This window comes from Enoplosus armatus, chromosome 4 (assembly GCF_043641665.1).
Source record: "Enoplosus armatus isolate fEnoArm2 chromosome 4, fEnoArm2.hap1, whole genome shotgun sequence".
NCBI lineage: Eukaryota > Metazoa > Chordata > Actinopteri > Centrarchiformes > Enoplosidae > Enoplosus > Enoplosus armatus.
In genome coordinates this window covers 23,391,639-23,408,947 of record NC_092183.1, presented here as the reverse complement: position 1 = coordinate 23,408,947, position 17,309 = coordinate 23,391,639, and the positions used below count along the sequence as shown (strand labels likewise).

Here is a 17,309-nt window from a genome sequence, read left to right as displayed (position 1 = left end):
GCCCCTCAGTTCCCCCCCTCTGTCTGAAACAAGCCGTTTGAGACAAACTGAACAACCTCCAAACACTTGAAGAGTAGTCCTGAGCAGAGCGCTCCAATAACTTAGACAGACTGAGTGGGTGAATGAGCGCCCCTGTACTTGGTGGGTGGTGCTGTGCCTGGAGCAGATGACCTGCTGGGGGGCGTGGCTGAGGGTGGCAACTGTATGGTTGCGACATCACAACCTTACAGAAGTCCTGACGGATGGTTTAAAGGCGCAGTGTCTGAATACGGACTGTGTGCATCACTCTGTCAACTGAGCGTTTTGATCCTTTCACAGTATTTATACAGCACCCAGAGCTGCTTTATAATCAAACAAGACATGGACATCTCACTTTCTACAATATGGGACCTTTAAAACCTCACACTGCCCTGATGCTCTTGATTGGCGAATAATCAAACACAAAACTCTCAGGTTGGATTGATATTAGAGACATTAAAAAACATGCGTCATTACAACTGTTTATCCAGGTTAAGTAAATAATATGGTTGCTTTGACTAAAAGAAACACGTCTAGGTTTAAATTGATGATGTACTTTGACACAGTTTCCTTCAACATGGGGGCCAGGCTAGCAGGAACACGTGACGTTTGTATTTACTGCTGAAAAATGCAGCTTTCAATCCAACACAACATACAGGACTCGAGAGAGAGTTTCAATTCTGGTATGTAAGTCTCTTTTACTAATTCTGTGACCTTGCTGTCATCTTCAACCCTAAAACTACAACATCTTCCCTGCACCTCCATGGCCTCTCTCCAAGCGCTTGTCTTAATAAACCTCACACTTTGGCGAATGAACAGATCCTTAACGTGGGATTAGTCAGTTGGATCAGTGTTCATTTGAGCTTGGGTTAACTCTCTTGAGTTGCTATTCTCTTGATGCTGGGAGTCAAATAACTCAAAGCTACATTAATGGATGAGAGTCATGAATGCACTATGATGGACTATGACCGTGGGTGCACTGAGAGCAACCGCTCCTTATTCTGAGAGGGACATGTGTAGACAAACACTGCCCCCAGCTGGTCTCTTCCTGTGCAGCATGCCGTCATTTATAGGAAAATAACACAAGCAGAAGCCATTCTCTGGTTACAACAAACAACAACAACAAACAAAAAAAAACATATTCTTTCAATGACCTTAAGTCAAGGACGGGTCACTGAGCGGGCTTACTAGACACAGGCCCTGGGGACCAAGGAATAAGGGGGCCTCTGTTAGGAGTCAGAGCCTGAGTTGGAAGTAACCATAATCCGTCCATTCTGCCTCCACCCCTATACAATGGAGGTAACTCAAACAAGGTCTGTGCTACTCACAGTATTGAGAACACCGTTTCCTTCCGGAAACAATGCCTGTCACTCTGGAGAATCAGAACACACACAACAATTCTCACCTGAACTGTTTCTTATTTCTTTCAAGTAGTTCAGATGAAAACTGGTCACAGTGAGGTTTAGGGATTAACTACTTGGGGTTCATGAGAAAAAGCATTTTTTTTTTGTAATTTGGGTGAACTGATCCTTTAGCAAACACTCTTCATGGCCGTTGGGAGTATTGCAAAGTTCACGAGACTTGATCTGTTATTGGTTTATACAGATCGAAAGTAAAACTTAGTTCATGATATGAGAATACAATACAATTTTGGGTTTAATTACCTATGTTTATTATTACATAAAATATTTTGTTTTTCAACATTCATCATTATTATTACGATTTATTAGCATTTTCACTATTATTTTTATTCATATATTTATTTATGTGTCACATTTAAGCTGTCAACTTGCCTAAGAGTCATTTCAGTTCCTACCTGCCGTTGTTTTAGGGGGGACAGTTGCGAATGTAACAGACTCAAAGGAAGATGCGTTGTGGTGTTAAATTAAAGAAGATTATTACCCACAGGCCAGAAGACTGGAGAACGCTACCAACCCCAGAAAACAGGGTTACAATCCTACGGTGACATAATTAATGGGAACCTTTTTTTTTTTCTTTTTTTTTCATTCTGGAACACAGGATGATCAAAACTTGTAATGGTTGTTGAATTGTGACATGTTTAAGTTTGCCAAATTTGTCAAGTAAAAGTTTTTACTTTGATTTCTCCAGTAGGCTATAGTTGGACTGAATTTAGTTGTAGAAGTTCCAAGATCTAGGTATTTGGGTATTTGTACTTTACTGGAGTATTCCCATTATGTGCCACTTCATACTTGTACTTCACTACATTTCATAGGAAACATTGTTTTTACTCCAGTACATGTATCCAACAGATGACTTGTCACTTTTCAGATGAAAACTTTATGTGAAGAAAACAAATGATAATCTTATTAAAACACAACACATTATTATTGAACAAGTCATTCTGACCATTTTGGCTTGTGGTCTAGTTGGGGGCCCCTTGTTTTCACGAGGTGGGTCATGTTTCAGATGTCTAACTGTTTGAGCCCCAAAGAGGTAATAATATAATAGTAATAATGATATTTTACAAAACAGCAAAGATGAATCCAAATTTTCTTTCCCCACAATATTAGTATTTCGATTTGTAATGCCATGAAACACACCCTTTTACAGTTATATAAAATATAGCACAACATAAAACTTCTGTGTTGACACAAAGCAAAGACAAGAAGAAGAAAAACAAGACAAACAAACTCAAACGCAGAATGCGCCTCCTGTTTAACAAGCGGTAATCTGTGCAAAATGGAGTATAATAGCTGCAACAGATGCAAACTATGACAAATAATTAGAGGAACGAATGAACACTTGATGGCATCCGTCTCATCCATCGAGTTGTGCTTGGTCTGTGAATATTTTTCCACAACAGTAAGCAATACATTTTTTTTGGCGTAAAGCAAGCTGAGATCTATAAATGCTGGTTCATTATTCACTATAATTATGTTTCCCTGGATATGAGCGCGGCAGAAAAAAGCTTAGATTAGATTTGTTTTGAAATAATCTTCTCAATTTTAACCAGAACTTTTGAATCTTTTTTTGCGTAGACAAGTACAATGAAATAATGTTCCTAATGTAAGTTTCCGTACATTTGGTGCATTATGTCTGGTATGTTTTTGTTATATCGATTTTAATTTTGCCGGTGTCACATACGTCCACGTTAACCACTGATTCTGTATTAGTTTACGGCGTGTATTCATAGACTTAGTGTGGGCATCAGTGCAAGCTGCTTCCCAATCGTTCAACTTATACTGTGAATTTTCTGACGAGCAAGATGTCAGCAAATTGTAAAACTCTGATATGATACCCTTTCTCAAACTGTCCTTAATCATCCTTTTTTTTTTTCCACAGGTGAGTGTAGGGGTCCGGTAAGTGCATTATTTTTGATTTACTTTAACAAAGCTGAAGGCACTTTGAAGAAATGTTTTCTATTGCGGTTGAACTCTTTGATCCCGAGGCTGGGAACCACTGGACAAAACTACCCGGCTGTGCATAAAATAATTGAAACTAACTCCACCATAACAAGGTACAACGTAAAGTGCTTTTTACGCATTGATGAATCAGTATTAATAATGTAATATATTGGCCCCGCAAAGGGCCAACCTCTAGTGTGCCCCCTGATGTGAGAAAGGATGGCATTGAAACTCAAAGTTTAATGGGTTGAAAATGTTGTGTTTTATATGTTTTTGTACAAAAATGATACAAATTAAAACTCATATATGCAAATCGATATTTAATTTCTTTTTTTTTTTTAATTCGTCAGAAGGTTCAATAAACACTCCAGTTTCAAAAAATTTGAATTTTCTGGCAATTATTTCATGGTTCAGGCTTTACAGGCTTAATGTGTGGTGTGTGGGGCTGGATGCAGTTGTTGTGTGAACTCAAGAGGATGATTATTCCTGAGTTTAACAAACTGAGCCGACTTAGGGACATTTGAGTTTTGTATGTAAGAGTATAAGTTTAGTGCTGTTGTTGCTATCTTTTTCTGGCTAGACCAGTGGGTGTGATATCTTTCTGGATATAAAAAGTACACACAGGTGACAAATGAAAGAAGAAAAAAAAAAATCCCAGAACAAATAAATGGAAAAACGTAATGAATTCAGAGTCACAGGGGGCTCCCTGAATATGGTCAATATATATAACAAAGAGCACTGCAGCTGTTCTGGGCAACTCAACAAATTCATTTAAAAACTTAATTAAAAAAAAGAAAAGTTTATGATAACAGAAACACTTGCCTTGCAAACATGTTTCATTCGCTTCAGAAGGCTCACCAATGCCTTCAGGTGGATACACGTCTGAAACAATACAGCCTCTCTACATAGCAACAGCATGTTGCAGTCATCTACATAAACAAGGCAAAAGAACACACATCTTATAGTTTCCTGTAGGTATGTAGGTTATAGAAAAACTATATGAAGAACCTCCGTGTATGATTCCTCATTATTCACCCACTGTTTTATCATTATTCTTCTAGTGTTTGCACACTTACGACTATGTGCTCATTTTGGTAATTAGGCTTTTGTTTACACCCCATGGATGATGATGCTTTCTATGCGAAAACAGTTTGACCTGTGCTTTACAAAGAGACATAAAGAAATGTTTCTATTTGAACACAAAGGCCGTAGAAGTCATGGGTGGAACTGTTTTTATGACGTGAATGAAAAGACCCTCAACTACAACTAACCAGGGAAAATGCCTTCCAGTTTCTCAAGTTGAACGTAATTATATGGGTATTAATAGATATGTTTGCTATTCATACATTTCATGAAATCTTCAACACTTAACACAAGTAGTTTCCCGATAACACATGGGTGAGATCTTATCAGCTCCCTAGCAGGATTACATATCTTATATCTTAAGAGGCTGGATTATTAGAGAAGCTGCTTGTGTCCAAGAGATTGCACAATAACACAATGGTTGAAATAACTAATTTTGACCACTGCATGTCACTAACAATATTGAATCAAACAACCAGTCAGGGTAATTAGGGGGTTCTGTGTTTTGATTCCTCTCTTCCAACCGTTCTGATTCACACTCCAATCCAGAAGGTGGAGCCTTCTGTAGAAGCCCTCGTTTATACAGAGTCGATGTGATTGGCCAGTTACATGCAAAATAACCCTGATTGGTTGTTTGATGCAGACCTGGTCCAGTTTGTTAAAAGACTAAATAACAAAGGGGGCGGGTGCTCACAGACACACATTTTTTAAAGAAGCCTTTACATTAGATATTGTTAGTGGCATGCGATGGTCAAAATGCGTTATTTCAACCAAAGTTATGATTCAATAATATTGCCTACTGTAGCTTTCAATAACTAATAAGATGGAGGAAGTATTTTCAGCACAGAATGAGGGACTGTTTTTTTCTCAGCGTTTCTTAGAGTTTCTGTAGGTGTCGCCATTTTTGTCATATCAGCTAAATGAAAGCACAGACTGATCACTGGTGCCAGAAAAATAGTGGAAATAGTATAATATCCCATATGCTCCATTTAGTGGACTGAAGTGAGTCACAGCCTGTTGGCCATTGTACAATTCCTCTTTGATTGTTAACGTTATATCTGAAAAGACATCACCGGGCCGGCGAATAACACATTCATTAACAATCAAACAGGGTGTCTAATTTACACTCTGATGGTCATTCTGTTATGTGCAGCGCAGGAGGAGAAACCACACTGAATGTGTGACTTACAAGGCTGAACAGGTGGATGTAGTGGGGAGATAGGAAAAGATCAGGGCCGGATGTCTCAACCTATCAGTAGCTGCACTTTGTTGTCCCACCTCAGCTCTACTAGCCTTCGTCTCTGAGGACCACGTTCGGTTGTTTTGGCTCCAGTAGCTGCTGGGACAGCAGTGAGCTTTCATACCCCTTCGTACCACTGCTTCAGATCCAGCCACTGTGTCACATCACAGATGCAGATGTTGGGTCCACGATGGGTCTGACAGCCCCTGCGGTTCAGTTCTGGACTCTTGGCAGACACGGTCCTGGCTGAAGCTGGGAGTCTGGCAGCTCTAGTTGTTGCTGTGCTTGGACGTCGGACTCTGACGAGACTTGTGGTTGTGTCTTAGACTCTGATGTATCAGATGTTTGCTGAGACTGGCTCCGGTTCCCTGATGGGTCTTGCGGTTGCTTTGATGGGATCCTGAACTCTGACGGCCGGCAATGTGAATCTAGATGCAACTGTCTCTGCAGCTCCTCGGCACTGTGGGCTAACATGATGCTCACCTTCCTCTGGTGGGCCAGGGCCTCCTCCTTGTCATTGAGCTACAGCAGGAGACAAAACTTCTTAATAACAGTGGCTATTTACATGATAAGCTTTAGCTCCACCAGCTCCACATACAGGGATGGGAATGGATAAGATTTTATACCAATGCCAATGTCGATTCTGCGTCTGATTCTTTATCGACCCCCTTATTGATTTATGATCAATTTCTCTCTCCACCAATACTCCTTTGTTGTTGTTGCAAGTTTCCCGCAGCGTGGACACACGAGTTTGACGTCATTGTTTTGCGCGGCTGTCAGAAAAACATCCGGCATAGGATGGATCGGACAATTTGGAACCAGTTCTCAGCTGGAACCGGTTCTCGATTTCAAATTGACCACAAAGCTGATGAAATGGTCAGCTTAAAGGGCAGTTTAGAGTTTGTGCTCGACACTAAGGCCAAAAAGAACGTCTCAGATCATGAACAGATGAATCAACAAGTTACTAAAACACATTCAAGAATTCAGGAAGCTCTGTAATAAGACATTCTATTGGACCTTTGGTGTATTTCCCATTATTTCTCATTTGTTACATACTTTATATTCAGTTAATGACTTTCTGAAATAAGATAAAATGGTTTTGAACCTATTTTCTACAATCTTAATTTGCTGATTAATGCTCCCCCAATCCTTAGTAGAGATATTGATACCATAGCAGACATTTTTGACAATTCGGTTCTCTGTCTCTCATTTCAGGGCCTACAGAAAAGTTATAATCTCACTTTTTTTTTTTTTTTTAAGATTTCTATTATGTTCTGCCATGACAGACCTACAGAGTCCCGAGGAATTTAGGACCCCAGCCTTTGTTTAGTGTTATTCTCCTGACATCTCATATCCATGGGCCTAGTGTCTCACGTTATGTTTTTTAGCCATAGCAACTGCCTCTGTTTGGAACACATATGTTCAGTCTCCCAACGCAGGTCATATTCGGTAAACGATTTGGAAGAATATGTCTCTTTCATTGCGTAAACCCAACCATCAATATATACACTAATGTGAGGACCAGATCATCACCAGATGGCAGTTTTTGTTCCTTAGAAGTAAAAATGGAGATTATATTCACATGGTCTGGCAATACCCAGCAGTTTCTTTTTTCCTTATTTTGAAGACTCATCCTCGCTTTTTTGTTGGAGGAAACTCGGTAGCACTAATCGCACCCTCCTCCTCAGGTCTGAGATTGCTTATGTCAGGCTTTCGTGTGTGTGTGCATTATCTCTTCAGGTAGCAAAGTTGACAACCACAAGCAGGCGGGTCAGTACGCTTCGAACGCATTCAGAACAGACAGCATGCTGGTATGAAAGTAGTTTGTTTGAAGCAGACTGAGGCCTTAACATCAACGGTATCTATGTAGTGGTCTCTACATAACAGGCCTACAGATGTTAGAGGAGATACTAACCAAGTCCAGCAGTCTGTAGAGAGTCTCTAAAAGATCGTCAGGCATCTTTACCTCCAAACTGGAGGGCAGCAATCCTCTCAACCTCTGGCTCACACTGATTAGAGGACTTCTGTTAGCACCTGGAAGGAAAAGAGGCTTTTCTAATGGTTCCAAAAAAGTGGGAATAATGAGACACTCGAATCAAGGGTTATTCATAGCTTCATGGGGGAAATAATATCAGTAAATCTGAATCTGGACTCCCGTTTGAGAGACACCCCTACCTAAGAAAAAGGCTCACTTGAATCCCTTGTCTATTTACATTTGGGGGCAAGAGAAAATTCCATTTCATTTTATCAACCTGAGTTCCCAATTCATTTTATTTATATGGCGCCAAATCACAACAACAGTCATCTCATGACACTTTAGATAATAGAGCAGGTCTAGCCCGACTCTTTATAATGTTATTACAGAGACTCAACAGTTCCCACCATGAGCAAGCACTTTGGCGACAGTGGCAAGGAAAAACTTCCTTTTAAGAGGCAGAAACCTCGAACAGAACCAGACTCTAGGTGGGGGGGGTCATCTGCTTTGACTGGTTTGACCAGTCCCAGTGTGTGTGTGTGTGTGTGTGTGTGTGTGTGTCATACAGCAGACTTGCCTTCGGCCTTGCAGTGATGGGATTTCAGGATGTTGGCCTCAGCCAGCAGCAGGAAGTGCTCACTTCGTTTCCTTAGTTGCTGTTCGAAGGCGATGCGAAAAGCGTCGGCAACCATCAACGCCTCCTCTCTCCTCGAACGCTGAGCATCCAGCTGGGAAACACACGCAATATATATGTTTCTTTTCTTGATTTTTAACATTATTAAAATTGACATTATTAATGATGTGAGAGAGCAGCCTGGGGACATCTGGGGCCAGAATATTCAGACAGACAAAGTTGTTGAGACGTTGGTTTGACAAAATAGCTTTATTACAGCTGGCAAAGTAAGACAAAGACATCTTATGAGTAACAACGGTGGTTTGTGAGCAAAAAAAAGAAGAGAGAGATGTAGCTCACCTCCTGTTGCAGCTGGACGAGCTGCTTCCTGCTGGCAGCCGCAGTCCGGCTGCATGGACAAGCTTCAGCGACACCGAGACACCGGCAGGCCCCCAACACTGCCAGCTGGAACACACACAGAGACGCACAAGTACACGTAAATGATACTAGTATGTGGCTACATATGTTCGTGACCGTGTGCCCGTTTTCAACCTGAGCCTTACAAAGCAGCAGAGAACGTCCATCTCATTCCTAAATATAATAATATAACTACAGTGATGTCATGCTACGTTCGGTTTCAGTGTAGCCAGATGATTGACAATCAGCATGAGAAGTCTGGTTCAGGAAACCAGCATATGGCATCCAGATACATTCAAATCTGGAAACGATAACTAGTCTGTTAAGACTACTGCAGTTTCTTGCTCTCTGGCATCAGTAAAAAAGAATCCCTCTCCCGCCTCAAGTTCATCCAAAACTCCTGCCAGGATTTGGTGAGCACATTTCACCTGGCATCCTGGCGTCCTTCTACTGGCCACCACTTGCTTTCAGAATTGATTTTTAAGATATTACTGATCACTTACAAAGCCCTGAGAGGGCTCGCCCCAAGTTATTTTCCCACCCCCCCACCCCGAGATCCGCGGATGCTTCGTTCCTTGTTGTTCCAAGGTCCAGATTGATTCACAAAGGTGATAGAGCGTGTTTGCAGTCACGGCTCCCGGACTTGCCGGTGGAGATCAGGGCGGCGAACTCTGTATCTTCTTTTAAAACTCACTTTTTTTTTTTTTATATTGCCCTCCGGTGATTTCATTTATGTTGTACACGACAGTCTAGTTCATCTTGTCTCTGTGTTTTATAATGTGTTCATTTTTATGGGTTTTTACTTTGTTGCTCTGTTTCTTTCACTTTGTGTTGAACATGTTTGGTTTTTATTGTAAAGCACTTTGTAACTGTGTTTTGAAAGGCCCTAAGTAAATAAAGTTTATTATTATTATTATTATTATACCAGATATCAATGATGACATTCGTGAGAGGTATATGAAAAAACACAGAAAGTGGAAGAAATGGGGGCCACCTTAGGGTAGAGCTTAGGTTGGCCCCCTGGCAGGTCACTCTGGGGATGTAAATGGATCCAGCTGAACGTGCTGGAAGACGTGCTCAGCGGTTTGGACGTTACACAGTGTGCGAGGTAACTGAACTGACTGTAAGGCCTTTGTCTTCATTCTTAATTCTTGTCTTAATTCTCTCACCTCCAGAACACTCGCATCCCTCTCTGGGCTGTATTGAGGTTTGGTTCTTTGGTACGCCCTCTGCTCCTTCACATTCAGCATGGAGAGGAGCTCCAAGCACTGGCGATTTAGAGCTGCAAACACACACACACACACACATAATTCCCATGATGGCGACCAAATCAATTCTCCCCTGCCCCACATTTTTGAACAACCTTTAACAAAACACAAAAACAGCAGGAGACACAACTTTGCAACACATTGCATTGCTATGACATGTTGTAGTCAGTTCCAATGTTGTTAATTAGGTTGCGAGAAGTCCAAACCAGAAGGGTCCACCGTGTCCAAGACTGGTTGCCATATCTTAATAAATCCCTCGACATTGTCATGAAGGGTGTAGGTCAGCTTTTCCAGGGGGGAGTATTCTCAGTACTTCCTTGTACCAATCGTCCAGTGCAGGGGTGTCCTTGGGAATCCAGAATTTAAGAAGAGTCTTTCTTGCTGTATATAAGAGTATTCCCATCATTTCAGCGCTGTGGCTGTCCACTTTAGCTCCAAATCACATCCAATCAAGGTGATCACCTCAACTTTCACTTGTCCAAAATGTTTGCGATTCTGTTTTTCCGATATGGACAGCGAGCCGTGGTTGGAATCAAGCTTGTATATGAAACCGTGGGTTAAAATGATCATTATTAAGATTATAATTCTGAGTGATGGTGACTTGGAGTCACACTGGGGGCTAGGAGAACATGAGGTTCGGTGCCTTACAGACAGACCCCCCCCCCCCCCCCCCCCTTCACTTCACAGATGGAGATAATACACATAGATATGTCTAGGTCACCTCAGAAAGGTTTCTACATTATTCAGCATTTACCGGAATTCTCTGCTCGGAGCTGCTGGATCTCGCTCTCTCTTCCTTCCAGACTGTCGGTCAGAGTCTTGTTCTCACTCAAAATTCTGATGACAACGACAACGATACGGTTCACAATACATACCAATGAGAATATCACAGACGAGAGTGTATTATGTGGAGTAAATCTGACCTGCTGTACTTCTGCTCCCAGGACTGCTGAGACTTCTTCATCTGGACCTGGTTGAAACTGAATTCCCACTGCAAGCTGTTCACCTCCTGCAGAGAGATGGAAGCAACAGATCGTCATCAGCATATCCGACTTCGTTTGCAAACTGCTTCAGAGTGCAAATGTCACACCAACACCGAGCCACATGCATCAATTTTATTCATAGATAAGGTTATAGGAGCCGTAATGTAAAATCTTCTCCACAGCCATATACACCATGTTCTTCCTTCCTTAATCAATCCAGACTAGCATCATGTTATCCAGCTAAAGGTGTTTCTCTTATCTTGAACAACCAACCACTTTCTTTCAGAGGACAAGAGTTTAGCAATCAATCTTACTTAAATAAAGAACCATTTATCATTCATCAAACTGAGTCACATTTTATTAAAACAAATTGATTGTTTCAATCCAGGTGTGTCCACTGTATACAAATGGTGCAAGTAACCGGTCGAAGCAGATGACCGCCCACCTAGAGTCCTGGTTATGCTCAAGGTTTCTTGCCACCGTCGCCAAAGTGCTTGCTCATGGGGGGAAGCTGCTCTCTGACTTTTTGTTGTGATTTGGCGCTATATAAATAAAATTTAATTGAATTGCAAAAAGTACATTTCTAAATGATAACTCATGCTGCAGATTATATAGTTTTAGATACATTTCTATAAATATCCCCAACTTCATTTGAATTAGTCTTTTTATACATTGTATTTCGTGCACCGCCTATTTTATCAAGTGGGGGCCAGTTGTTCAAAAGTAATCTGATCAGATTACAGCTATCGGATTGGATCAAATCTTGAAAATGGGGTTGTTCAAAAGGAAATTCTGAAAATCGTAGTTTTGAACAATTGGATCCGTCGTCCCGTATCTGGTCGGTGGACATTCAGTTTCGTCAATTTGTGTTAAAAATGTGTATTTGTGGTAAATTCACACGTTTGTTCTAATTTACTTATTGTGGGTCAGCTGAAAAGTCTGACAATTTAAAAAGGTATTAAAGACGGAAGAGCATGTTGGTATTCTGTTGGGTGTCTCTTCAATTAAAAACACTTAAAGTGGCCCCCTGCTGGCTGTTACCTGTCGTTACCATTCAGAGAACTGCTAATCTGGTTTTGGTGATCCTAAAAAGTTGGATTTTGGATCAGGGTGATCCCAATCCAATTTTCTTTGAAAAACCAGCACAAAAGTAAGACGGACTACCTGATCCTGGATTTCCAAATCCGGATCATTGTGATCCAGATTACTTTTTTTGAAAGTTATCTAAAATCCTAATTATATTAACACTTAACACACAGGAATTCATCTCTCACCAGTTGGAATCAATCGGAATGGAATTGCAAACAGAGAAATTCCTTGCGGCATTACTGTTGCGTTTCCTTTTGTCGGTGAGTTCTGGACTGCCGAGCAGAAACCTGCTGTAGAAGGTTAAAGCAAACAGACCAAGCCCTTATTTGAGCAGCCTACGCTTACCTTCTCCAGAGCCTTGGCCCGCTCCTCACTCTTCTGCAGCAGACTTTTAGTGTGACTGGTGGCTTTGTCAAGAATGGCCTGAGTGAAGAAGAGCAGCTTTTAGTTACCGGCTGAACAAAGACATTACACCGCTGGGTTTTATCTCAATTTATCATCACCACAGAAGCTGGGTGACTTCCTGCAACTGCTCCAAGACTTCAGAGACAAAGGTGTTTCATAAGGACTGGTCATCTAACCTCAGGACTGCAGGTCCCTCTTACATCTGTAGTGGCAAAACGTTAGTTCTAAGTTTTGCTTTAGACTCTCACAGCAGATTCCACTGATCAAATCAATTTTAAATTGCATGCCGCTTGCATGCCGCAGTAAGCAATTTCACAATGACCAACAAAACAAATGAACCTTGATTCTGTATTCTTTCCAGGCAAAATTCTCTGAACTGTATTCATTAAGCAGAAAATACAACATCTATACACTTCAAAAATATTTTCTCACTACTTTTGGTTCTGACGATATCCGTCTACATAAGTAAGTACTTACTTACTTATATAAGGATAATTGTCTGATACGTTGCAATATGCACAGAAATTCTATCTATCTATTCAGAATTATATACACATTGCTAGTTCTACACAAATTTCCTGCAGGTATTAAGTTCACTATTTAGGTTCATTGTACAGTTAATTGTTCTGTGCTGTTATTGTGTTTTTTATGCAATTAATATAATGAAATATACATAAAGACATTTCAGAAGAAGTAGGCTACTTTTTCCCTTTTTCATGTGGGTGGGGGTCGTCAGTGTATATACAATGATAAAATGGGAGTCCCTTAAGAAAAAGGTTGGGAACCACTGCCCTAAGGAACATAGGCAATTGCCAAAAGCCCTCCATCCATACATAAGTAAGTAAAGTTCACTAAAAAAAAACTACAGTGACCAGCTGTTTTAGGAAATTACTGAACCTTTTTAAAAAGATTTGCATCTTCAGTAGGAACCAATGGGCTGGTGGCTGAGTGCCGCAGACAGAGTCGGGAAGCGAGACCTCAAAACACACTCTTGTTTTTGGTCTTTTCATGGGATTTGTAGACAGTAAGAAATAATAAAATATCACCAGCCTTATCTTTTAAGTCTGGGCAACCTTACTTACTGCTCATGGTTTTGGCCATCATTTATATCATAAGTCTTTACTCAGGAGCTTCATTGTTAAGTACTCCACTGAGCAGTACTTTTTTTTTTAGGATTCTTTTCCTTCAACAGTTGACAGGAAACATGGGGCAATACTGACAGAGGCGACATGTAACAAAGCTCCAGTAACACTTGTAAGATTAAGAAGAATTTGGAGGGTCGCGAGCGGACATCGCTTCATGTTTTCAGGGGGCACGAGAGAACAGACACTGGAAACCTACGAGGTAACAAGGACGCCTGCTGAGCAGCATTCTTGACAGATGCTCGCTTCGTCTGATTCCTACTGAACCACAGAACAGTGAGTTGCAAGATGCAGCACTTCGGTATGTACGTGTGTTGCTCTACCTTGCCCTGTAAGATTTTCAGAGCTTCATATTTGCCCTCAAGGTAACGATGTGCCACCTCCAGCTCGCAGCACAATACGTCTATAACCTGTCAACAAAGCAGAACCGTCAGTTACAGTTTGCCCGGCTGCAGTCACTTGGACAAAGCTGTATCAACTAGTTATCAATCAAGTCGTGTTTTCGCTTCACTTTTCCTACCTCAGTTGCTTCCTGTAGCCTGTCTTTCAGCTCGTCTTTGGACAGGTCAACCAGGGAGCCTGCTGATTCACAAGAAGCGTACTTGTGCATTAGAGGTCGTAGAAAATGTGTGTGTGACTGTGCTTTCTTGTAGTAATTTTCTATTGGAATAAAGGTAGTTGTTCACATTACTGTGGAGACACAATTTGTGCAGGCCTCCTCCATTATTGTGTATGTGGCATGTTGTAATGGTCCAGCAGTGATGACTAGAGTGTTACAGGAAGTCCTACTGAGTCTTAATGTTTCAGACTTAAAGCTGCATGAATCATTTTTTGGCCACCAGGGGGCAGAAAAACATTGTCTAAAGTTGCTAAGGATAATCAGCTAGTCCAGCTAGTCTCTAACAGTGTCTGTCTGCTGTTTGGTGCTTAACAGGTAGTATACAGTGAAAGTAGTATACACTGAAAACAGCTGAAAACCAAAACTAAGAGCTAAAGGGGCTAAAAAATCTCTGTGGAACTCTGAGTTGGTGAGACAGGAAGCTATCTTTTCAGGAAAAACCTCCTTATGGGTTCATATGGAAGCCATTTTTTCCAAGTGTTGGGAAGTACATGTGTTCATGATTAATTAATAGCATTATAGAAAGTGCTCAACAGAACAACCTACCTATCTCCTCACTGACTATAATTTCACATATTCACCAAATATTTACCAAAACTTGGCATCTGACTGAACTTAACTGTACCTCAACTGTCCAACTTGGGCTAGAGTCAGTTTAAAGGCTTATTTCCTAATGGAACACAATAAAAAGAATTTCCTGGTTCAACAAAATAAGAGAATTTGATGGTATCTTGTCTTTCTGATTTGATTCTTGTTAGCTCCTTTGTTACAGTGAAAGGGCCCCTTCACATTCTCACCGGAGCACGGCAGCTTCCAGCGGGCTCTCTGCCTCGTCTCCGCTGTCTTCAGTCCAGGGATCCAGGCCGCCTCTCTCGCCTGGCTGCTGCGCCTGAGCCGCTCCGCTCCAGGCGGCGGGGCCTCCGTGGCGCCAGCGAAGCTCTGGCTCTTCTTTCTTATGGAGCAGGGTGCTGCTCTGACTCCCATCCCGTCACCCAGGTCCCCATCCGCCATGTCATCGTCCAGGCTGCGAGCCGCACCGACCTCCTGCATCTGCCCCAGGTCAAACCTTACAACACATTCACCACAGTGTAGATCTGCTAAATCTGCCAAGCCTCATATTGATTTGCTCAAATTGAAATGGTTAACCCAAAACACACAGAAAAAAACATATTTTCTCACTTGCCTCTAGTGCACGAGATGATATAAATGAACTGTCAGCTGTCCCTTAAATATCTATCAGGACAGGGCTGCTTTGTGGTCATACTGAATTTCTATGTCTTTTGCATCAATTTGATGAAATTCCTTGATTTTTTCCCTTTTCCCTTTTCTTGGCTGTATTGTCAATAAGTCACATCTCATCTTTTACATGTCACAAACAGGGATGGGTACCGAAACCCGGTGTATGTATGGCATTTTACTACCGATAAGAGTACCGTTAAAGTCCCGGATCGATAAGCAGTATCGATAAGATTAGTAGTACTGTTAAAACCTTAACGTCACCCATCCCTATTCACAACAAATCTAAATCCATCACAGCACCTACACACAAATCAAAACCTCCATTTTGTATTCAGCATCCGCTCCACATTTGGATAAATCTGTCCAAAGTCCTCATACTGTAACTAAAAACTTCAACACAGACAAGGGGGCCAAAAGCCTTGACAAATGAACCCACCTCAATTTTGTATCTAATTTTGTATTTAATTTGCCAGATTGGCCAAAAACAGAGATACCTGTTAGGTTATTTTGTCTATAAACAGTGTCTTTATGGTCTGGGACACTGTAGAGACTAGAACCACACTGGAGCTCCATGTGTTCCATTAACCAGACCATGTGTCCATGTGTTCCATTAACCAGTCAGTTGTTCATCAACAAGTGGCACAAGGCGACAAAAGTTATTTATAAATGCTGAAAATGTTCACAGATCAGACGCAAATCGTGGCCCAATCCTATAGGATCTATACTTACAGCACCAAACGTCAAGCAGTATTTTCCATTTGAAGCCATCATCAAGTCTTCTATATTTAGATTTCAAACCTCTCTCTTCATATGCCAGAAATACAAGAATGTGGATGTGCATTAACTAGGTCTGACTTGGCCTTTTGGAGACAAAATGGCCAAATTATTAACATATTGTGAAAAGTCCTACTGTATAACGACATAAGGCTAGGCTTGATGACCACATGTCTACCGTGTACTTAACGTCATAGAAGGCTACAGTGTGACTATCATTCACTATATTATTTTTGTATTCATTTCTACGCCCTTAAGCCAGTGTTTTCAACCTTTTTTTTTCTTCTTATTCAGATTCCTTTGACGAATCATGAGGAGGAAAAAACATTTTATTCTGATGAAATACATGACACCAGTATAAACTAGGAAAATTAGTTATTGAGGCTTTTTTTTTTTTAAATATCTGACATAAAGCATGAGTGAAACATTTAAATGGACTGATTAATTAATTTCACACATTTGCCATATCCTATGGAAGTCTTATTCATACAGTGATATTGATGTGTCATCCGGCTCTGTGTTCCTGTATGGACTTACAGTGGGGATCATAGCATTTGTCCCCAGAGACAAGTCTGGCATGTACAATATTTGTTACAGAAATAACTTGGCAGATTCCAACATAAAGTGGAATTTCCCTTTAATGTCTGAACGTCAGTTTTTTTTTTTTTTTAAGGAATGACTTCCTCTTACCTGCAACTTTGAAGCGATAAACGTTGTATTCCTCGGCGCCGACACGCAGGCAGAAAGACAGTTTAGTAAACTGTTATAAAGAGTTACACACAAGTTCAACCGGTTGTATTCGTCCGTTCGGCGCCGCGTTAACAAACACTACACTCGCCGACCTCCCTTCCTCCACCAGCCGCGCAGTCCGAAACCTCCGGCAGTCAAACTGACAAGCGGTAACACGAACTACTTCCGGTCATTACCTTGAAAATAAACTCCATATTTTGTTTTAAACATAAAAAAACCCTAAAATGAACCAGTTTCCTGACGTAAGAAGAACGTAACGTAAAATTTTTTTTAAAAAATAAAATGTCCCTCTCTCATAAAACATTGCAACAATGACAAACAGAAGAGAG

At 41.0% G+C, this 17,309-nt stretch overlaps 1 protein-coding gene across 1 annotated transcript; it reads right to left on the bottom strand.

Moving 5' to 3' along the window:
- Positions 1 to 5,686: 5,686 nt before the first annotated feature.
- Positions 5,687 to 17,032, bottom strand: ccdc125 (coiled-coil domain containing 125). The gene is made up of 12 exons (XM_070905045.1): positions 16,921 to 17,032; positions 15,015 to 15,283; positions 14,119 to 14,180; positions 13,922 to 14,008; positions 12,397 to 12,474; positions 10,903 to 10,988; positions 10,734 to 10,816; positions 9,881 to 9,993; positions 8,655 to 8,759; positions 8,259 to 8,409; positions 7,622 to 7,740; positions 5,687 to 6,228 (listed from the first exon to the last, which is right to left on the bottom strand). The coding sequence occupies exons 2-12, from the start codon at positions 15,265 to 15,267 to the stop codon at positions 5,920 to 5,922; spliced, it is 1,446 nt and encodes a 481-aa protein (XP_070761146.1). The 5' UTR covers positions 15,268 to 15,283; positions 16,921 to 17,032; the 3' UTR covers positions 5,687 to 5,919.
- Between the last annotated feature and the right edge of the window lie 277 nt (positions 17,033 to 17,309).